The sequence below is a fragment of the Spermophilus citellus genome (genome assembly GCF_964194105.1).
Source record: "Spermophilus citellus genome assembly, chromosome: 8".
Classification (NCBI taxonomy): Eukaryota; Metazoa; Chordata; class Mammalia; order Rodentia; family Sciuridae; genus Spermophilus; species Spermophilus citellus.
In genome coordinates this window covers 148861059-148876132 of record NC_138189.1, presented here as the reverse complement: position 1 = coordinate 148876132, position 15074 = coordinate 148861059, and the positions used below count along the sequence as shown (strand labels likewise).

The window sequence follows — 15074 nt, the reverse complement described above, 5'->3', positions numbered from 1 at the left end:
AAAACTAATTCAAGATGTTGGAATTCAGAAAAGTTTTTACTTTGGGGAAGGTTATGGGCAGTAATTGGAAGGGTGTATGTATTAGTTAGTTGTGCATTACTATAACAAAATATCTGAAGCAGTTAACATAAAGAGAAAAGGCTTATTTTGGCTCATAGTTCTGGAGGTTCCAGTCCAAGATCAAGTGACCCCCATTGCTTTGGACCTCTGGCAAGTGTAGCACATCATGGTGGGAGCAGGTGGCGCAGCATGTGGCTCACTTCATGAGCCAGGAAACAGAAAAAAAAGAATGGAAAAAGGGAGTGGAGGCCCACAGTCCTCTTCAAGGGCACACCCCAGTGACCTAAGATGTCCTACTGGGCCCCACCTCCTAAAGGTCCCACCATCACTTACTGGTCCCACCCTGGGGACTGAGCCTTTAACACGTGGACCTGTACAGGACAGTCATGAAACCTTGGCTGGTGGCAAGCAAACCTCTCCATGCTGTTCTCAGACCTAAGTGTGATTGCACAGGTAGGTTTACCTGTGGTGATTCACTGTGCCACACTCTGACAATGTATGCACTTTTTTGCATGTGTATTAAATAGCAATACAGAGTTAGAAAAATTAGGGTCATGATTTCAACTTTGTAGTGGAAAACAGGTAAAATTATTGTTTCATCCTTGGTGCATAGCAGAATGTTTGGCTCATGATGAGCCCTCAATAAACAATTATTGAATCAATGAGTAAATAAAAAAATATGTGCAGAGAAAAGTATTAGAAGTGAATATAAATAGAGAACACGGCCAGCAGCTAACAGTATTGGGTTAGTGAGGAGGCATTATAGATGATCATTTTCTCTATTCAGATTTTATAATTTTGTGATTATGTCCCAGATTTTTAAAATTATATATTTTAGAAATAAAGAGTGGACTATTTGAGAGTCATCAGGGTTTAGCTAATCCCATGAGTATGGCTGTAATAGGAATTTCTCACTTGTTTCACACCGTGGCCAGTGATTGAGCTCTGAAGTGACCTTCCTCACAGGCAGAAGGATCATGAAACTTAGTGCCGTGATGCACCTCCCAGCCTTGATGTCTATTGTCCAGCTAAAGAGAGACCAGCTTTCACCAAGGGCCTGGTCAGGAAAGGTAGACCAGTAGCCCTTCCTCTTTCAAAACAGCCAACATCTGTCCCAGTTCTTTGTTGGGATCTTGAGGGATTTGCTGCCTTTTCAGGTGCCATTTTTGCTACACTCACTGTCAAATACTTGGATCTTTATTTTTTAAATATATATTTTTATTTCTGATTTTTTCTTAAAGTTTGGCAGCCAACCCATAGCTCCATAGTGCTCTATAGGCACCTTCTGCCTCCAGACCAGATCAGATGCAGTCCCTCCCTTATCCAAGTCATAGCGTCTGAATGCCATCTCAGTGATAAGAGAAAGGACGTTAACGTTCTGGGCACCCATTTCTGGTGAAGTACAAAGGTTTTAACTTTAAGCTCTTTTCATGTAACTTCCAATGTTCTCACTTGTGATCACTCAATAGATTTGACACACTCGTATCCCTTTTTTAAATTGTTAAATGTTTTAAGATATCTTTTTGATATATAACATGTTATCTGTTATTTATTTTAATGTATAACCTTATATATCATTGGTATATAATGATATTAAGTATTTATGTGTATAATATTCATTATATACACAAATCTTAAGTGTGTATTTGATGATGTTGATGTATGTATTTACATGTGTGACTTCCTCCAGATTGAGATTTAGGATATTCTGGTACCCAGAAGGCTTTGTGGTAGCTCCACACAGCCAGCCAGTTACCCACTGCCACCCAGGTTATCTTCTGGAAGTCATCAGAGTTAATTCTGCCTGTGATTGAGCTTTATGTGAATGAAAGTAAATGGTGGGTGTTCTCTTGTGTCTGTTTTCTTTAGCTCAGACTGTCTGATAGGTATCCAGGTGGTTGCTATGTAGAATTCCATTTTGAATACACTTTTTTCATTCCATTGATGATGGACATTTTGGTTGTTTCCAGTTAAAATATTTGAAATGTTTTTTTTAAGTTGTAGATGGATATAATATCTTTATTTATTTATTTTTATGTGGTGCTGAGGATTGAACCCAGTGCCTCACACGTGCTAGGCAAGTGCTCTATCAGTGAGTCACAACCTCAGCCCTGAAATGCTTTTTTAAAACAACAGGTTTGATTTTTCTGAACACCTAGTATGGTTTTGTTCTTTAATATTTTTCATTTTTTATTTTGTATACATTTTTTATTTTTCACATCTGTAATACTTATAATTGTTTTGGTTTTCTTACAGAAAGTAACTCTGCTGGTTTTGTATTTCGTCTGACATAGTTTTCTTCCCACATTGGTGCTTTTTTTTTTTTTTTAAATGTTTTTTTTAAAGAGAGAGAGAGAGAGAGATTGATTTTATTTACTTTTTAGTTTTTTTGGTGGATACAACATCTTTGTTGGTATGTGGTGCTGAGGATCGAACCCGGGCCGCACGCATGCCAGGCGAGCGTGCTACCGCTTGAGCCACATCTCCAGCCCCTCACATTGGTGCTTTTATTTGATCCAGTAGTAAAGGGAAGAGACTGAAACAATAAGTTTATTGGAAAGACAGAATTTTAGTGTTGTTAGACCTTGCTAGGAAGCTGTGGGTGCAGTTATGACGGTCACAGACGAGGGCAAAGGTTTACCAAGAAGATGCTGTTCAGCCATAAAGCTGGGGCCCACGTTCCCCAATTTCCACTCAAGGGCTCTCTTACTTGCCATGTTACTTCAGTAGATGGGGAAGTACCACAATGTTTATTTCTCTTTGAAGTAAAATAAAGAAATTCTTTAATTTTTTCAAAATATAATTTGGGAATAATTATTAATTTACAACAAAATTCAAGCCAATCCATTTTGAGATCTTTTTTTCTGAAATATAATTCAAAACAGAGCAGCAAATCACAGCCATCAGGTCTACCACCCATTTTTGTACAATCTGGTTAAAACAATTAAAATAATAGTTTATGGCACATGAAAATTATATGGAATCCAAATATCAGTACCCATCAATAAAATTTTATTGGAATATAGCCACATTCATGTATTTGTTATCTGTGGCTGCTCTTGAGCTGAGTGCAGAGTTGAATAGTTTCAACAAAGACCATATGACCCACAGTGTCTAAAATATTTTTCCTCTGGCCCTTAACAGAAAAAGTTTGTTGACCCTGATTTTTTAAAATTAATTTTTTATTATTTTTTTTACACAAATGGAGCACAACTTTTCATTTCTCTGGTTGTACATGATGTAGAGTCACACCATTCGTGCAATCATACCCTTACATAGGGGTAATAGTGTCCGGATCATTCTACCATCTTCCCCCCAATACATTCCTCCTGCCCTCCCCTCCCCGCCTCTCTCCCCTCCCTCCTTTCCTTCCCCTCTGCTCAATCCAGAGTCCTCCTTTCTTCCCCTGCCCCCTACCCATTATGGATCAGCATCCACTTGTCAGAGAAAACATTTGTTTTTTTGAGATTGGCTTACTTTGCTTAGCCTGATATTTTCCAATTCTGTCCACTTACCCGTAATTGCCATAATTTCATTCTTCTTTAAGGCTGAATAGTTTCTCTATCCATTCATCTATTGAAGGGCATCTAGGCTGTTTCCACAGTTTAGCTACTGTGAATTGAGCTGCTATAAACATTAAGGTGGCTACATCACTGTAGTGTGCTTTGTCCTTTGGGTATAGACTGTGTCAAATGGTGGTTCCATTCTAAGTTTTCTAAAGTATCTCAATACTGCTTTCTAAAGTGTTTGTACCATTTGCAATCCCAAAGGCAATGAATGAATCAGTGTACTTTTCCCCTCACAACCTCCCAGCACTTATTGTTGCTTAATTTTTTTTGATAATTGCCATTTTACTAGAATAAGATGAAATCTTAGTTTTAATTTTCATTTCTCTGCTAGAGTTGAACATTTTTTCATAAATTTGCTGATCGATTGTATATCTTCTGTGAAGTGTCTGCTCATTTACTTAGCTCATTTATTGATTAGGTTATTGGTTTTTTAAAATTTATATGTGATAGCAGAATGTATTACAATTCTTACTATACATATAGAGCACAATTTTTCATATCTCTAGTTATATACAAAGTATATTCACACCAATTCGTGTCTTCATACATGTGCTTTGGATGATAGTGTCCATCACATCCCACCATCATTTCTAACCCTATGCCCCCTCCCTTCCCCTCCCACCCCTCTGCCCTATCTAGAGTTCGTCTATTCCTCCCATGCTCCCTCTTCCTAACCCACTATGAATTAGCTTCCTTATATCAAAGAAAACATTCAGCATTTGGTTTTTTAGGGATTGGGTAACTTCACTTAGCATTATCTTCTCTAATTCCATCCATTTACTTGCAAATGCCATGATTTTATTCCCTCTTATTGCTGAGTAATATTTCATTGTGTATATATATATATATATATATATATATATATATATATATACACCACATTTTCTTTATCCATTCATTTACTGAAGGGCATCTAGGTTAGCTCCACAGTTTAGCTATTATGAATTGTGCTGCTATAAACATTGATGTGGCTATGTTCATGTATTATGCTATTTTTAAGTCCTTTGGTATAGACCGAGGAGAGGGATAGCTGGGTCAAATTGGTGGTTCCATTCCCAATTTTCCAAGAAATCTCCATACTGCTTTCCATATTGGCCACATCAATTTTTGCATCCCCACCAACACTGTATGAGTGTGCCTTTTCTCCCACTTCCTCGCCAACACCTATTGTTGTTTGTCTTCATAATAGCTGCCATTCTGACTGGAGTCAGATGAAATCTTAGAATGGTTTTGATTTGCATTTCTCTCATTGCTAGTGATGATGAACATTTTTTCAAAATTTGTTGATTGATTGTATATCCTCTTCTGAGAAGTGTCTGTTCAGGTCCTTGGCCCATTTGTTGATTGGATAATTTTGTGTGTGTGTGTGTGTGTGTTTAGCTTTTTGAGTTCTCTATATACCCTAGAGATTAATGCTCTATCTGATTTGTGAGGGGTAAAGATTTGCTCCCAGGATGTAGGCTCTCTATTCACCACACAGATAGTTTCTTTTGCTGAAAAGAAACTTTTTAGTTTGAGTCCATCCCATTTACACAAGACTCTTGTGCCACAGGAATCTTATTAAGGAAGTTGGGGTCTAACCCCGCATGATGGAAATTACGACCTACTTTTTCTTCTATTAGACACAGAGTCTCTGGTATTATTTCTAAGTCCTTGGTCCATTTTGAGTTGAGTTTTGTGCATGGTGAGAGATAGGTGTTTAATTTCATTTTGCTGCATATGAATTTCCAGTTTTCCCAGCACCATTTGTTGAAGAGGCTATCTTTTCTCCAGTGTATATTTCTGGTGCCTGAGTCTAGTATGAGTTGACTGTAATTATGTGGTTTAGTCTCTTTTTAAGACCTGATTAGCATAAATTTGTACCAGTAATATTGGTGCTTTCCCCAAATATGATATCATAAATTTGGACCAATAGTGTTGACTCAAAAGTCCCATCTCTATCTTGGGGCCCCTTAACTAATTATCTTGAGTTACCTCAGCTATTGCTGCCACCACCTTTAGATGAGGTAGCATACATTGAGGGACACCAGCAGGGTCTAGAAACCCAACATCAAGGTGAGGTACAGACAATCTGCATGGGTACTACAAGAATATAGAGTAGAAACTGTAATATCTCAGATCCACACTGCAAGAGAGGAAGACACATAGACAACTTGAAAAAACAAGGGAGGAAAGTGCCCCAAACAAACCAGGTTACTGTAATAACAGAACAAAGTATATTCACACCAATTCGTGTCTTCATACATGTGCTTTGGATGATAGTGTCCATCACATCCCACCATCATTTCTAACCCTATGCCCCTCTCTTCCCCTCCCACCCCTTTGCCCTATCTAGAGTTCGTCTATTCCTCCCATGCTCCCTCTTCCTAACCCACTATGAATTAGCCTCCTTTTATCAAAGAAAACATTCAGCATTTGGTTTTTTAGGGATTGGGTAACTTCACTTAGCATTATCTTCTCTAATTCCATCCATTTACCTGCAAATGCCATGATTTTATTCCCTCTTATTGCTGAGTAATACTCCATTGTATATATATACACCACATTTTCTTTATCCATTCATTTACTGAAGGGCATCTAGATTGGTTCCACAGTTTAGCTATTGTGAATTGTGCTGCTATAAACATTGATGTGGCTGTAATAACAGAACCCATGGGCAGCAAAGTTGATGAAATATCAGAGGAGTTCAGAAGGTTCATAATTAAAATGATCTGTGAATTAAAGGATGACCTAAATGTTGACCCTGATTTTTAAAAGGAGATAAAACATAAAAATGTTTATTGAGGCATTTAAAAATAATTTTTTAAAAACTTAAAAGCATAAAAATTTCTACTAAGATTTTAATGTGATATGACTTAAAACAGTAATTCTATAAACTGTATACTAACAAATTCTTATCACTTGAGAGATTTAAAAGAATGAATATCCATATACCTAATTTAGGTGAACAACTATACTTAACTTTTAAAAATGATCATAGCTGTAATGCTAGGACTATTGTAATTTCTCTAGCCTTTCTGTAATATCATTTTTTAACTTAACGAGAATAAAAATTTTGCACTAAGCTAGGTATGATGGTGGAGTGGTGCTACTTGGGAGGCTGAGGCAGCAGGGCTACAAGTTGTGTTCAAGGCCAGCCTGGGCAACTTAGTGAAACCCTGTCTCAAAATTTTAAAGAAGGGCTGGAGTGTATCTCAGTGGTAGAACACTTGCTTTGTATGTGTGAGGCTCTGGAGTCAATCCCTATTGCCACCAAAAAACCCCACAAACACACACACAACAAAGTCTTGCATTAGTTTCTTATCCACTCTCATTAGGAAATATGTTGTTCAGGAAATACAATATTTTTAATCAGATGTTCTGAATGATAGTTACAATATGTGAATTACCATTATTCATGGACTTCTATAAGGGTAGGTTGGGAGGCCTGCAATTCTCTCTTGTTTAGAGCCCATATTTTGTGGATGGGGAGTTGAAGTTAAAATGTTAAAAGTCATAGCAATAAAATACAGTGTTAGTAAATACACTGGTAGAAAATGTTGACTTCTGAATGTATAAAAGTGCAGTATAGTAACTGTTCAAAACTAGATTCTTCTTTCCTTGAGGTCAAATTTGGCTTAAATAATTAAATTTACCTTGCTGTTTCACACACATATTTCCCAACTTCTTCTTTTTTTTTTTAAATTCTTTTAGTCATTTATGGGCCTTTATTTTGTTCACTTATTTGTATGTGGTGCTGAGAATTGAACTCAGTGCCTCATATATGCTAGGCAAGTGCTCTACTACTGAGCCACTACCACAGATCCATATTTCCCAATCTTTTGGTATATAAATGCCTCCTTCTAAAAAAAACTAATGTACTTTTCCCTACTGTGCTGCAAATGTTCTGTGAATATCATATCTTTCTTCTTGACCATTCATGATCCCTGACTCTTATTTGCTACTCAGCAAAAATTGCTTTGTTTTGTTAGATGGATACATTCGTTTTCTGTTGCTATTATGGCAAATTACCACAAATCAGTGTTTTAAAACAATACAGATGTATTATCTTGCAGTTCTGTAAATACAGATCTAAAAATGGGTCTTCCCACACTAAAACCAAAGTGTCCACAAGGCTGATTTCCTTTTGGAGGCTCCAGATGCGAATCCCTTTACTTGGTCACCTCTCTGAGGTACTTGCACTCCTTGTCTTGTGATCCCTTCCCCCATCTTCAAAGCCAGCAGCATATCATCTTCCAGTCTCTCTGCTCTGACACTTCTGCCTCTGCTAAAAGACCCTGTTATTACATTAGGACTTCTCAGATAATCCAGGATAATCTCCAAATCTCTTGATTTAATTACACCTGCAAAGTCCCTTTTGCTGTGTGAGTTAACATATTCCCAGATTTCAGGCATCAGAACGTGAACATCTTGGAGCCAGGTTCATTACACCCACCACAGTGGAGGATTTTTTTTTTTTAGTAAAATATGAACTTTAATTTTCTCCTCATTATAATAGCAATAACATATGTTCATTGTAGACAGTTTAGAATGTAAAGTTAACATAAAAGAAAAAAGGTCATCTCCAAAGGCAACATTTTGATGTATTACACTTTCTTTGCCCTACATTTGTGTATAACAATTTTTTTCCCCAAATAGTGTCTTTCTTTATTAACTTATTCATGTGATACAATGTGGTATTTCAACACATGCAAGCAATATAAAATGATCAAATCAGAGCAATTAGCATGTCCATTACATCAAACATACCTTCTGTCTTTGTATTGGAAGCATATAAAAATCTTCTGTTTTGGAATATATAATAAATTGTAATTTCTTAAGCTGCTTAAAGCTGTATATTCAGTTTATATATAGTTTTAATACAGCAGTAAATAAATTTTTGCATATATTTTTTCATAGCTATTTGTGCCTCTTCCATATTACATTAGTTGTTAAGTACATGCTGAGGAATCAATACGTTTGTCCAAATAGTTAACTTTATTTATAATGAGGAATTAATTTAAGACTATGATTAACTGATTTCACATTTTCTATTTTATTTGATTCTTGAATGTATCCTTTCATAAACTTTCTTCTGATTTCTACCCACTAATAATCCCCAGTTCATTTCCATGTAGCCTTTGAAATGGAACAGAACACGTGAGCACTGTGTGTTGTCGAGGAAGCTTCCCTGGACGCGTGCTGCCTCCTGCAGTGATGGACCGTGTCCAGGAAGCCCACCTTGTGAGTCACTTCACACAAGTGCTCTGGAGAACTAAAAGAAAACACATATCTGGGAGAATGAGAAGTCAACGTAATTCTTCCTTTATAGAATGGGAGATCATTCTATTAAACATTTAAAATATCAGTTATTCTTCACTTGCTTTTTAAATTTATTTCCCTATAACTTTCTAATGATACATGTCTCCTGTTTTTAGAGAGGTTTGCTCTACATGAAATTACTCCTTAGAACACTCAACTATCAAAATATATTCATTAGAGTTGGGAGGAAAAAGTCATATGGTCTGGGCTTGGTGGTGCATGCCGGTAGTCCCAGCTGCTTGGAAGGCTAAGGCAGGAGGATCACGAGTTCAAAGCCAGCCTCAGCAAGAGTGAGGTACTAAGCAACTCAGCAAGACCCTGTCTCTAAATAAAATAAAAAATAGGGCTGGGGATGTGGCTCTGTGGTCAAGTGCTCCTGAATTTAATCTCTGGTAACCCCCCGCCCCCCGCAAAAAAAAAATAAGTTGCATGGGATTTCACTCAGTGGTCTTTTAGTTTGAAGTACCAAATTTAAAAGGGCCTCACTGTCTTAAGTGTCCTGAGGATGGCATAGTCTATAGATGCCAAAACTCCACTTTGCTCTAAAAGTGAATATATCAACAATCAATGTTTATCATGCCTTATTTATTTATTTATTTATTTATTTATTTGTGGTGCTAGGGATTGAACCCAGGGCCTTGTGCATGATTTAGCTCAGTGCTTTACCAACTGAGCTAAATCCCCAGCCCCTATGTCTTTTCTTTAAAAAAAAAAAAAATACAGCTGTAAATAATTGATATCATCTCTTACTTCAGAGCAACTAGAGGGGTGTGTTGCTTTTAGTTTGAAGTTTATTTTGGTCTGCAGGGATTTTTTAAGAACCATTCCCAGGTTGCCCAAAGTGCTGCAGTGGTTGACCATCACAGTACATCACATCATACTCGGTACCCAAGGTTGGCACTCTGAACTGAGTTATTCGCTTGAGCATCTAATGCAGGCCTTCATAAACCTTCACAGACAGCTGAGCTCGTCCCACTCACTCTACCCTCAACCCTCCTGTATGACAGAGCATCAAGGAGAGGAACAGTGGTACATAAAATGTCAACAGTATCTTCTACTTCCCAGCCCTAACAAGGGCCAGGTGATGCCTAGTAGCAGTTTGCATTAAGTGGAGGAACTTTGAACTTGGGGAACACCAGCCTCTTGTAAGGAATAATTTTATGAATAATTGGGTAGTGACAAGAAGTTGTTTTTATATACTGTACAGTGAAGGAACTCAGCCTCTGCTCAAGAGGGAAGCACTGTCTCTGTCATCCAGGCTGCTTGTTCTATAAACATCTTTGAAAAGTTAGTGTAGAACAGAGACTCGGTGCCTTTGCTTGCAGAATGTCCAGAAATGTGAGACCCATAGAGAACTGTCCACCTACACTATTTTACCTGTGTACATGTTTATTACCCATCTTCCCCAAAGAATAGCTTCAGGAGTGTGGACATTTTGGTTTTTTTCTGATTTCTATCCACACTGATTATACCTTACCCATAGTAGGTTCTCAATAAATGCTTTCTAAATGAATGGATGCATGTGAGTTATTTGATCTATTTGCTAATGATATATTTTGGAATAATGGGAAAAATAATAGGTGTATTTATATTTCTACCAACACAGCTTATTAGTGTTTTGACATTACCTTTAAATATGTTCTGAAAGTAAATTTTCATTCTAACCTTAATCTTTATTATCAAATTTGAAGACATATATATTTAAAGAAGAGCCATAGGAAAGCAGATTTTTACTGATACATATATTTTGATATAGTCAGAACCTTTTGAAGCAAAGAAATGTTTGTTGACACATCAGTAACAGCAACAAAGGCCAGAGCACATTGAGTTACAATCTACCACATGGATTCAATTAAAATTTCAGTAATTTTTTTTTTAAACTGTGGGACTAAGTGGTTAGATTCAGTTTTGTTAAGTGTAGTACTTGTTTATGCTAGAAATCTTACATGTCCTAAGAATGGGAATGTTTATCCCTATAAATATTCATAGCTTGTATGTAGTTATGACACAATATTGGGTGGCATTGTAAGTAAGAGTAGAGTTGGGCACTAACTCTGTCCCAGATGCTGTACAATCTTGGACAATCCCTGAGTGTGTGTACAGTGTTTTCTCTCTTACTTTGAGGAAGTCAGGATAGCCACTTTTTAATATTTCAGATCTGCATCTCTTTGGTTTTTGTTTGCTCACACAACTATCTTTTATTGTTATTCCCTTTATAGGTGATGTCCTTGTTGCTGTGAATGATGTTGATGTGACCTCTGAGAACATAGAGAGAGTTCTGTCTTGCATTCCTGGACCCATGCAGGTGTGGACATTCATTTTCTTATAGTGAGTTATAGAAGTGTATCTTGTACCATTTTCTTTTTTAGGATTCTGAAAATTGTCATATATAATGGATTAGTTACATTTATACTTGGATATGTAACACATTGTAGTTCTTGGTAACATGTTTAGCTTAGGGGTATTGTTCTAAAAAGGGAGAAAAATAGCTATAAATAAAACTCATTCTAAATAAAGCAAAACAGCAACAATAATAAAAACATAATTACCAACTTGCCATTATAACTAACATATGTGCTGATGGCATTCTAGTTCCTAGAAGAGCCATTTTCAATAGTCATGGAATTTTTTATTCTCTGACTTATTAAATTCACTATTTCTATAAAAAGATTTTTAATACTGTTTTATTCTAAGAACAAATTATACTATTTTTTTGAATTTCTATTTTTTGGTAAAATTTGTTAAACTACTTAATGAATTATTTTTTACTCCTTGTAGATAAAAATGGATTTATTGTATGCTAACTCACTTCAGTATTCTAAACTTACATTTTTTATCACAGGTGGCATTTTAGGATATTAGATGTATTTTGGAAGAGCTGTACCTCCCTTTCAGGAACTCTTTGTTCTCATTAGGATCAGAAATTCGCTTTCCGTCTGTCTTGGGAGGTGGAGAAGATAATGTATTCAGCTAGGTTAGAGGATCTGCCAGGCAGTGAGAGGGTTAAGTGGTTTGGGGATTGGTTAGGTAGAAGAACAGAATCCTTGAGGGATCAGAACCTTACGTGTATGTGTTTCGAGATTCTGAAATAAGCCTGTGAGGAAATTTCTTATAAGATTTCCCTCATGCCTGCTTCCTTCTCTTAAACACACATGCGCTTTCAGGTACTTGTGCAGACTGACACAGATGCTCTATAAATTCAGCTCTTTAGAAATGTGAGGCGAAAGTATTGAAATGACCATGGTAGCCATGACAGTAGCGAGTGGAGTGGTTAGAAGACGTAGGTGGAGATAGGGTGCGGTGGAGATATTGACTCTCAGGTGGACACCAGCGACTAGGATAAGGGGTTAGGTCTAAGGAGATCCTTGGGCGGTTGGAGGTACTAGGGGGAGAGACAGCAGCTAACTACCCATCAGTAATGAAGAACTGTCACATTGTAACGACTGAGTGAGCTTCCCCCAGATAAAGTGTCCCTGTGTCAGCTCTGCCTGAGGCCCCTCTTCCTTGCCTGTGTCAGTTGCAGGTAGGTTGCCAATATTGCCAGAGCTGAACCACATCATGTTTACTGCAGAATTACTTTATATTTAATTAACAATTACAGATTCATTTATGTACCCTTGGCAAAAAAAAGGAAAGAAGTAATGATTTGAATATTTTTGATTAATTGTACCCACAATTAATACATCCTCATTGACTATACATTAGGTATCTATTTGTTCAGTTTGCCTCTTATACCATGAGCATCTTGCTGCATTATGTGTTGTTCTGAGTTTAAAGACGTATGTTTTACACCACATGGCTCTCAAGTGCCACGTCTGATGCCAACATGAAGAAATAGCAATTGTTCTGAAGATGAAGGAAAACTGACTTAGTTAGGCTTATTGTAGACTATGCTGTATTATATCATAGCATCGCCTTTTGATGATACACAACTTCAGGATATAATTCCATGATAACTATGTATTATTGAAATATTTTTATTTTAGAAAAATATAACTTTTTGTTATGAAAGTAGAATTTTCATAATAGAAATTTTGGAAAATTCAAAATAGTAAGAAAAAAAATCACTTAGAAACCCACTATGTCAAGATACCTATTGTTTATATTTTGAAGTATTTCATTCTAGTATTTCCTCCTACATGTAAACACTTATTTGTTTTATTGGAAAAATTGGTATTATAACTGTGTCTTTATTAAAAACAAACATCTCTATATAGGCCAATGTATCTTTTTTTGGAAGGGAGTACCAGGGATTGAACCTAGGAGCGTTTAACCACTGAGCCACATCCCTAGCCCTATTTTGTATTTTATGTAGAGACAAGGTCTCACTGAGTTGCTTAGTGCATCACTTTTGCTAAGGCTGGCTTTGAACTCATAATCCTCCTGCCTCAGCCTCCTGAGCTGCTGGGATTACAGCCGTGCACCAACACGCCTGGCTGAGGGTAATGTATCTTTAATAACCATATAAAAGATAGTTTAAATCCCTTTAACTAGAAACCATATTTAATTAGCAGACCACATTTTTCCTTCTTTGTTAAAGGGAGGGTAAATCGTAAGCTCTTCACTACCAGCCATTTCCCCAAGGCCATGTAAACTAGGAATTCCTGGAGATCGGAGTGGGATAGGGAAGGAATGAGCGTGCCTGGGTGTGGGCCATATGTCAGGTGCTTTGCTTATATCATTTCCTCTCGGCTTTCCCTCACTGTGACTGAATACCTGAGAAAATCAGCTTAACAGGAGAAAACATTTGTTTGGTTCATACTTTCAGTCTGTGGTAGGTCACTTGATTCTCTTTGTTTGTGGGCCTATTGTGAAGTAGAACACTGTGGCAGGGAATGGATTGTGGAGCAAAGTTTCTCATCTCATGATAACTTAAGAAAACAGAGAGGAAGGAACCAGAGTCCCAGTCTCCCTTTCAAGCATACCCATCAATGACCTAACGTCCTCCACCCAGGCCCCACCTCCTAAAAGTTCTGCCACCTTCAGATAGTGCTATAGACATGCATATGGGCTTTTTTTTTTGGAACCAGGTATTTAACTCAGGGGCACTTGACCACTGAGCCACATCCCCAGTCCTATTTTGTATTTTATTTATAAACAGGGTCTCACTGAGTTGCTTAACACCTCACCATTGCTGAAGCTGGCTTTGAACCTGTGATCCTCCTGCCTCAGCCTCCCAAGCTGCTGGGATTATAGGCGTGCGCCACCACGCCCAGCACACATGGGCTTTTTGCAGACATTTAAGATACAAACCATAGCATTCCATACTTGGACCCAAAGGCTCATGTCCATCTCAATGCAAAATCCACTTAATCCATCTTCAGGAGTCCCCAAAGTTTTAGCTATTCCGGCATTACTCAAAAGTCCAAGTCTGAAGTCTCCTCTGAGACTCAAGGCAAACTCAGCTGTGAGTCTCTTCAAAGATTTTACAATTGCAATGGCACAGGATAGCCATTCCTATTCCTAAAAGAAAGAGTGAGAAAATAATGAGGAGGAATTGGACCAGAGCAAACATTAAATCCTGTAGCTCCATGACTGGCGTCTGAGTCATATGTGGTACCTCGAAGACTCCAGAGGGCTTGGGCAGCACCACTCCTGCAGCCTTGCTGACTACAGCCCATACAGCCATTCTCTGGGGCTGATTCTGCTTGCTGCATGCAACTTCCCTTGGAAGGCATAGCACATTCCTGGAATCTCTAACTTCCTGGTCTATTACAACTCCAGCTTCAGTCTCACTGCTTTACTGGGCATAGTCCTTTCAGGGGCTACTTGCAGAGATTCCAACACTTCCACATACCTCTTGACCCCCCAGGATATCCTTTGAAATCTTGGTGGAAACCTCCATGACCCCATAACTCTTACACTCTGCATGCCTGCAAATTCAGCATCACATGGAAAACAGCAAGGTCTGCCACCTGCGTGACCTCTCTCTCCATGGGCCCCTTAAACCATGGCTGCAGCAGTCCCTGAGTGTTATGCTGGCTGAACAGCCTGGAAACCATTCCCTATGGGGCCCTGTGTGAGCGGGTGCCCCGTGGCCTTCTTCTCAAAGGCAAGTGTTTGAGATGAGTGTGCACTTTTATACCCTTTAGCCCTCCATGGTGCCAATTCCTGAGATTCTCTCCAGGCATCTTTTCAGTTGTC

General features: G+C 37.9%; 1 protein-coding gene across 2 annotated transcripts in view; it reads left to right on the top strand.

Moving 5' to 3' along the window:
• The window catches only part of INTU (inturned planar cell polarity protein), a 114164-nt gene that overhangs the window by 36029 nt on the left and 63061 nt on the right, over positions 1 to 15074 (top strand). For both annotated transcript variants that reach the window (XM_081303819.1, XM_081303818.1), the window contains exon 3: positions 11150 to 11235. In XM_081303819.1, coding sequence (XP_081159945.1) covers positions 11150 to 11235 — 86 coding nt within the window. The remainder of the gene's footprint in view (positions 1 to 11149; positions 11236 to 15074) is intronic.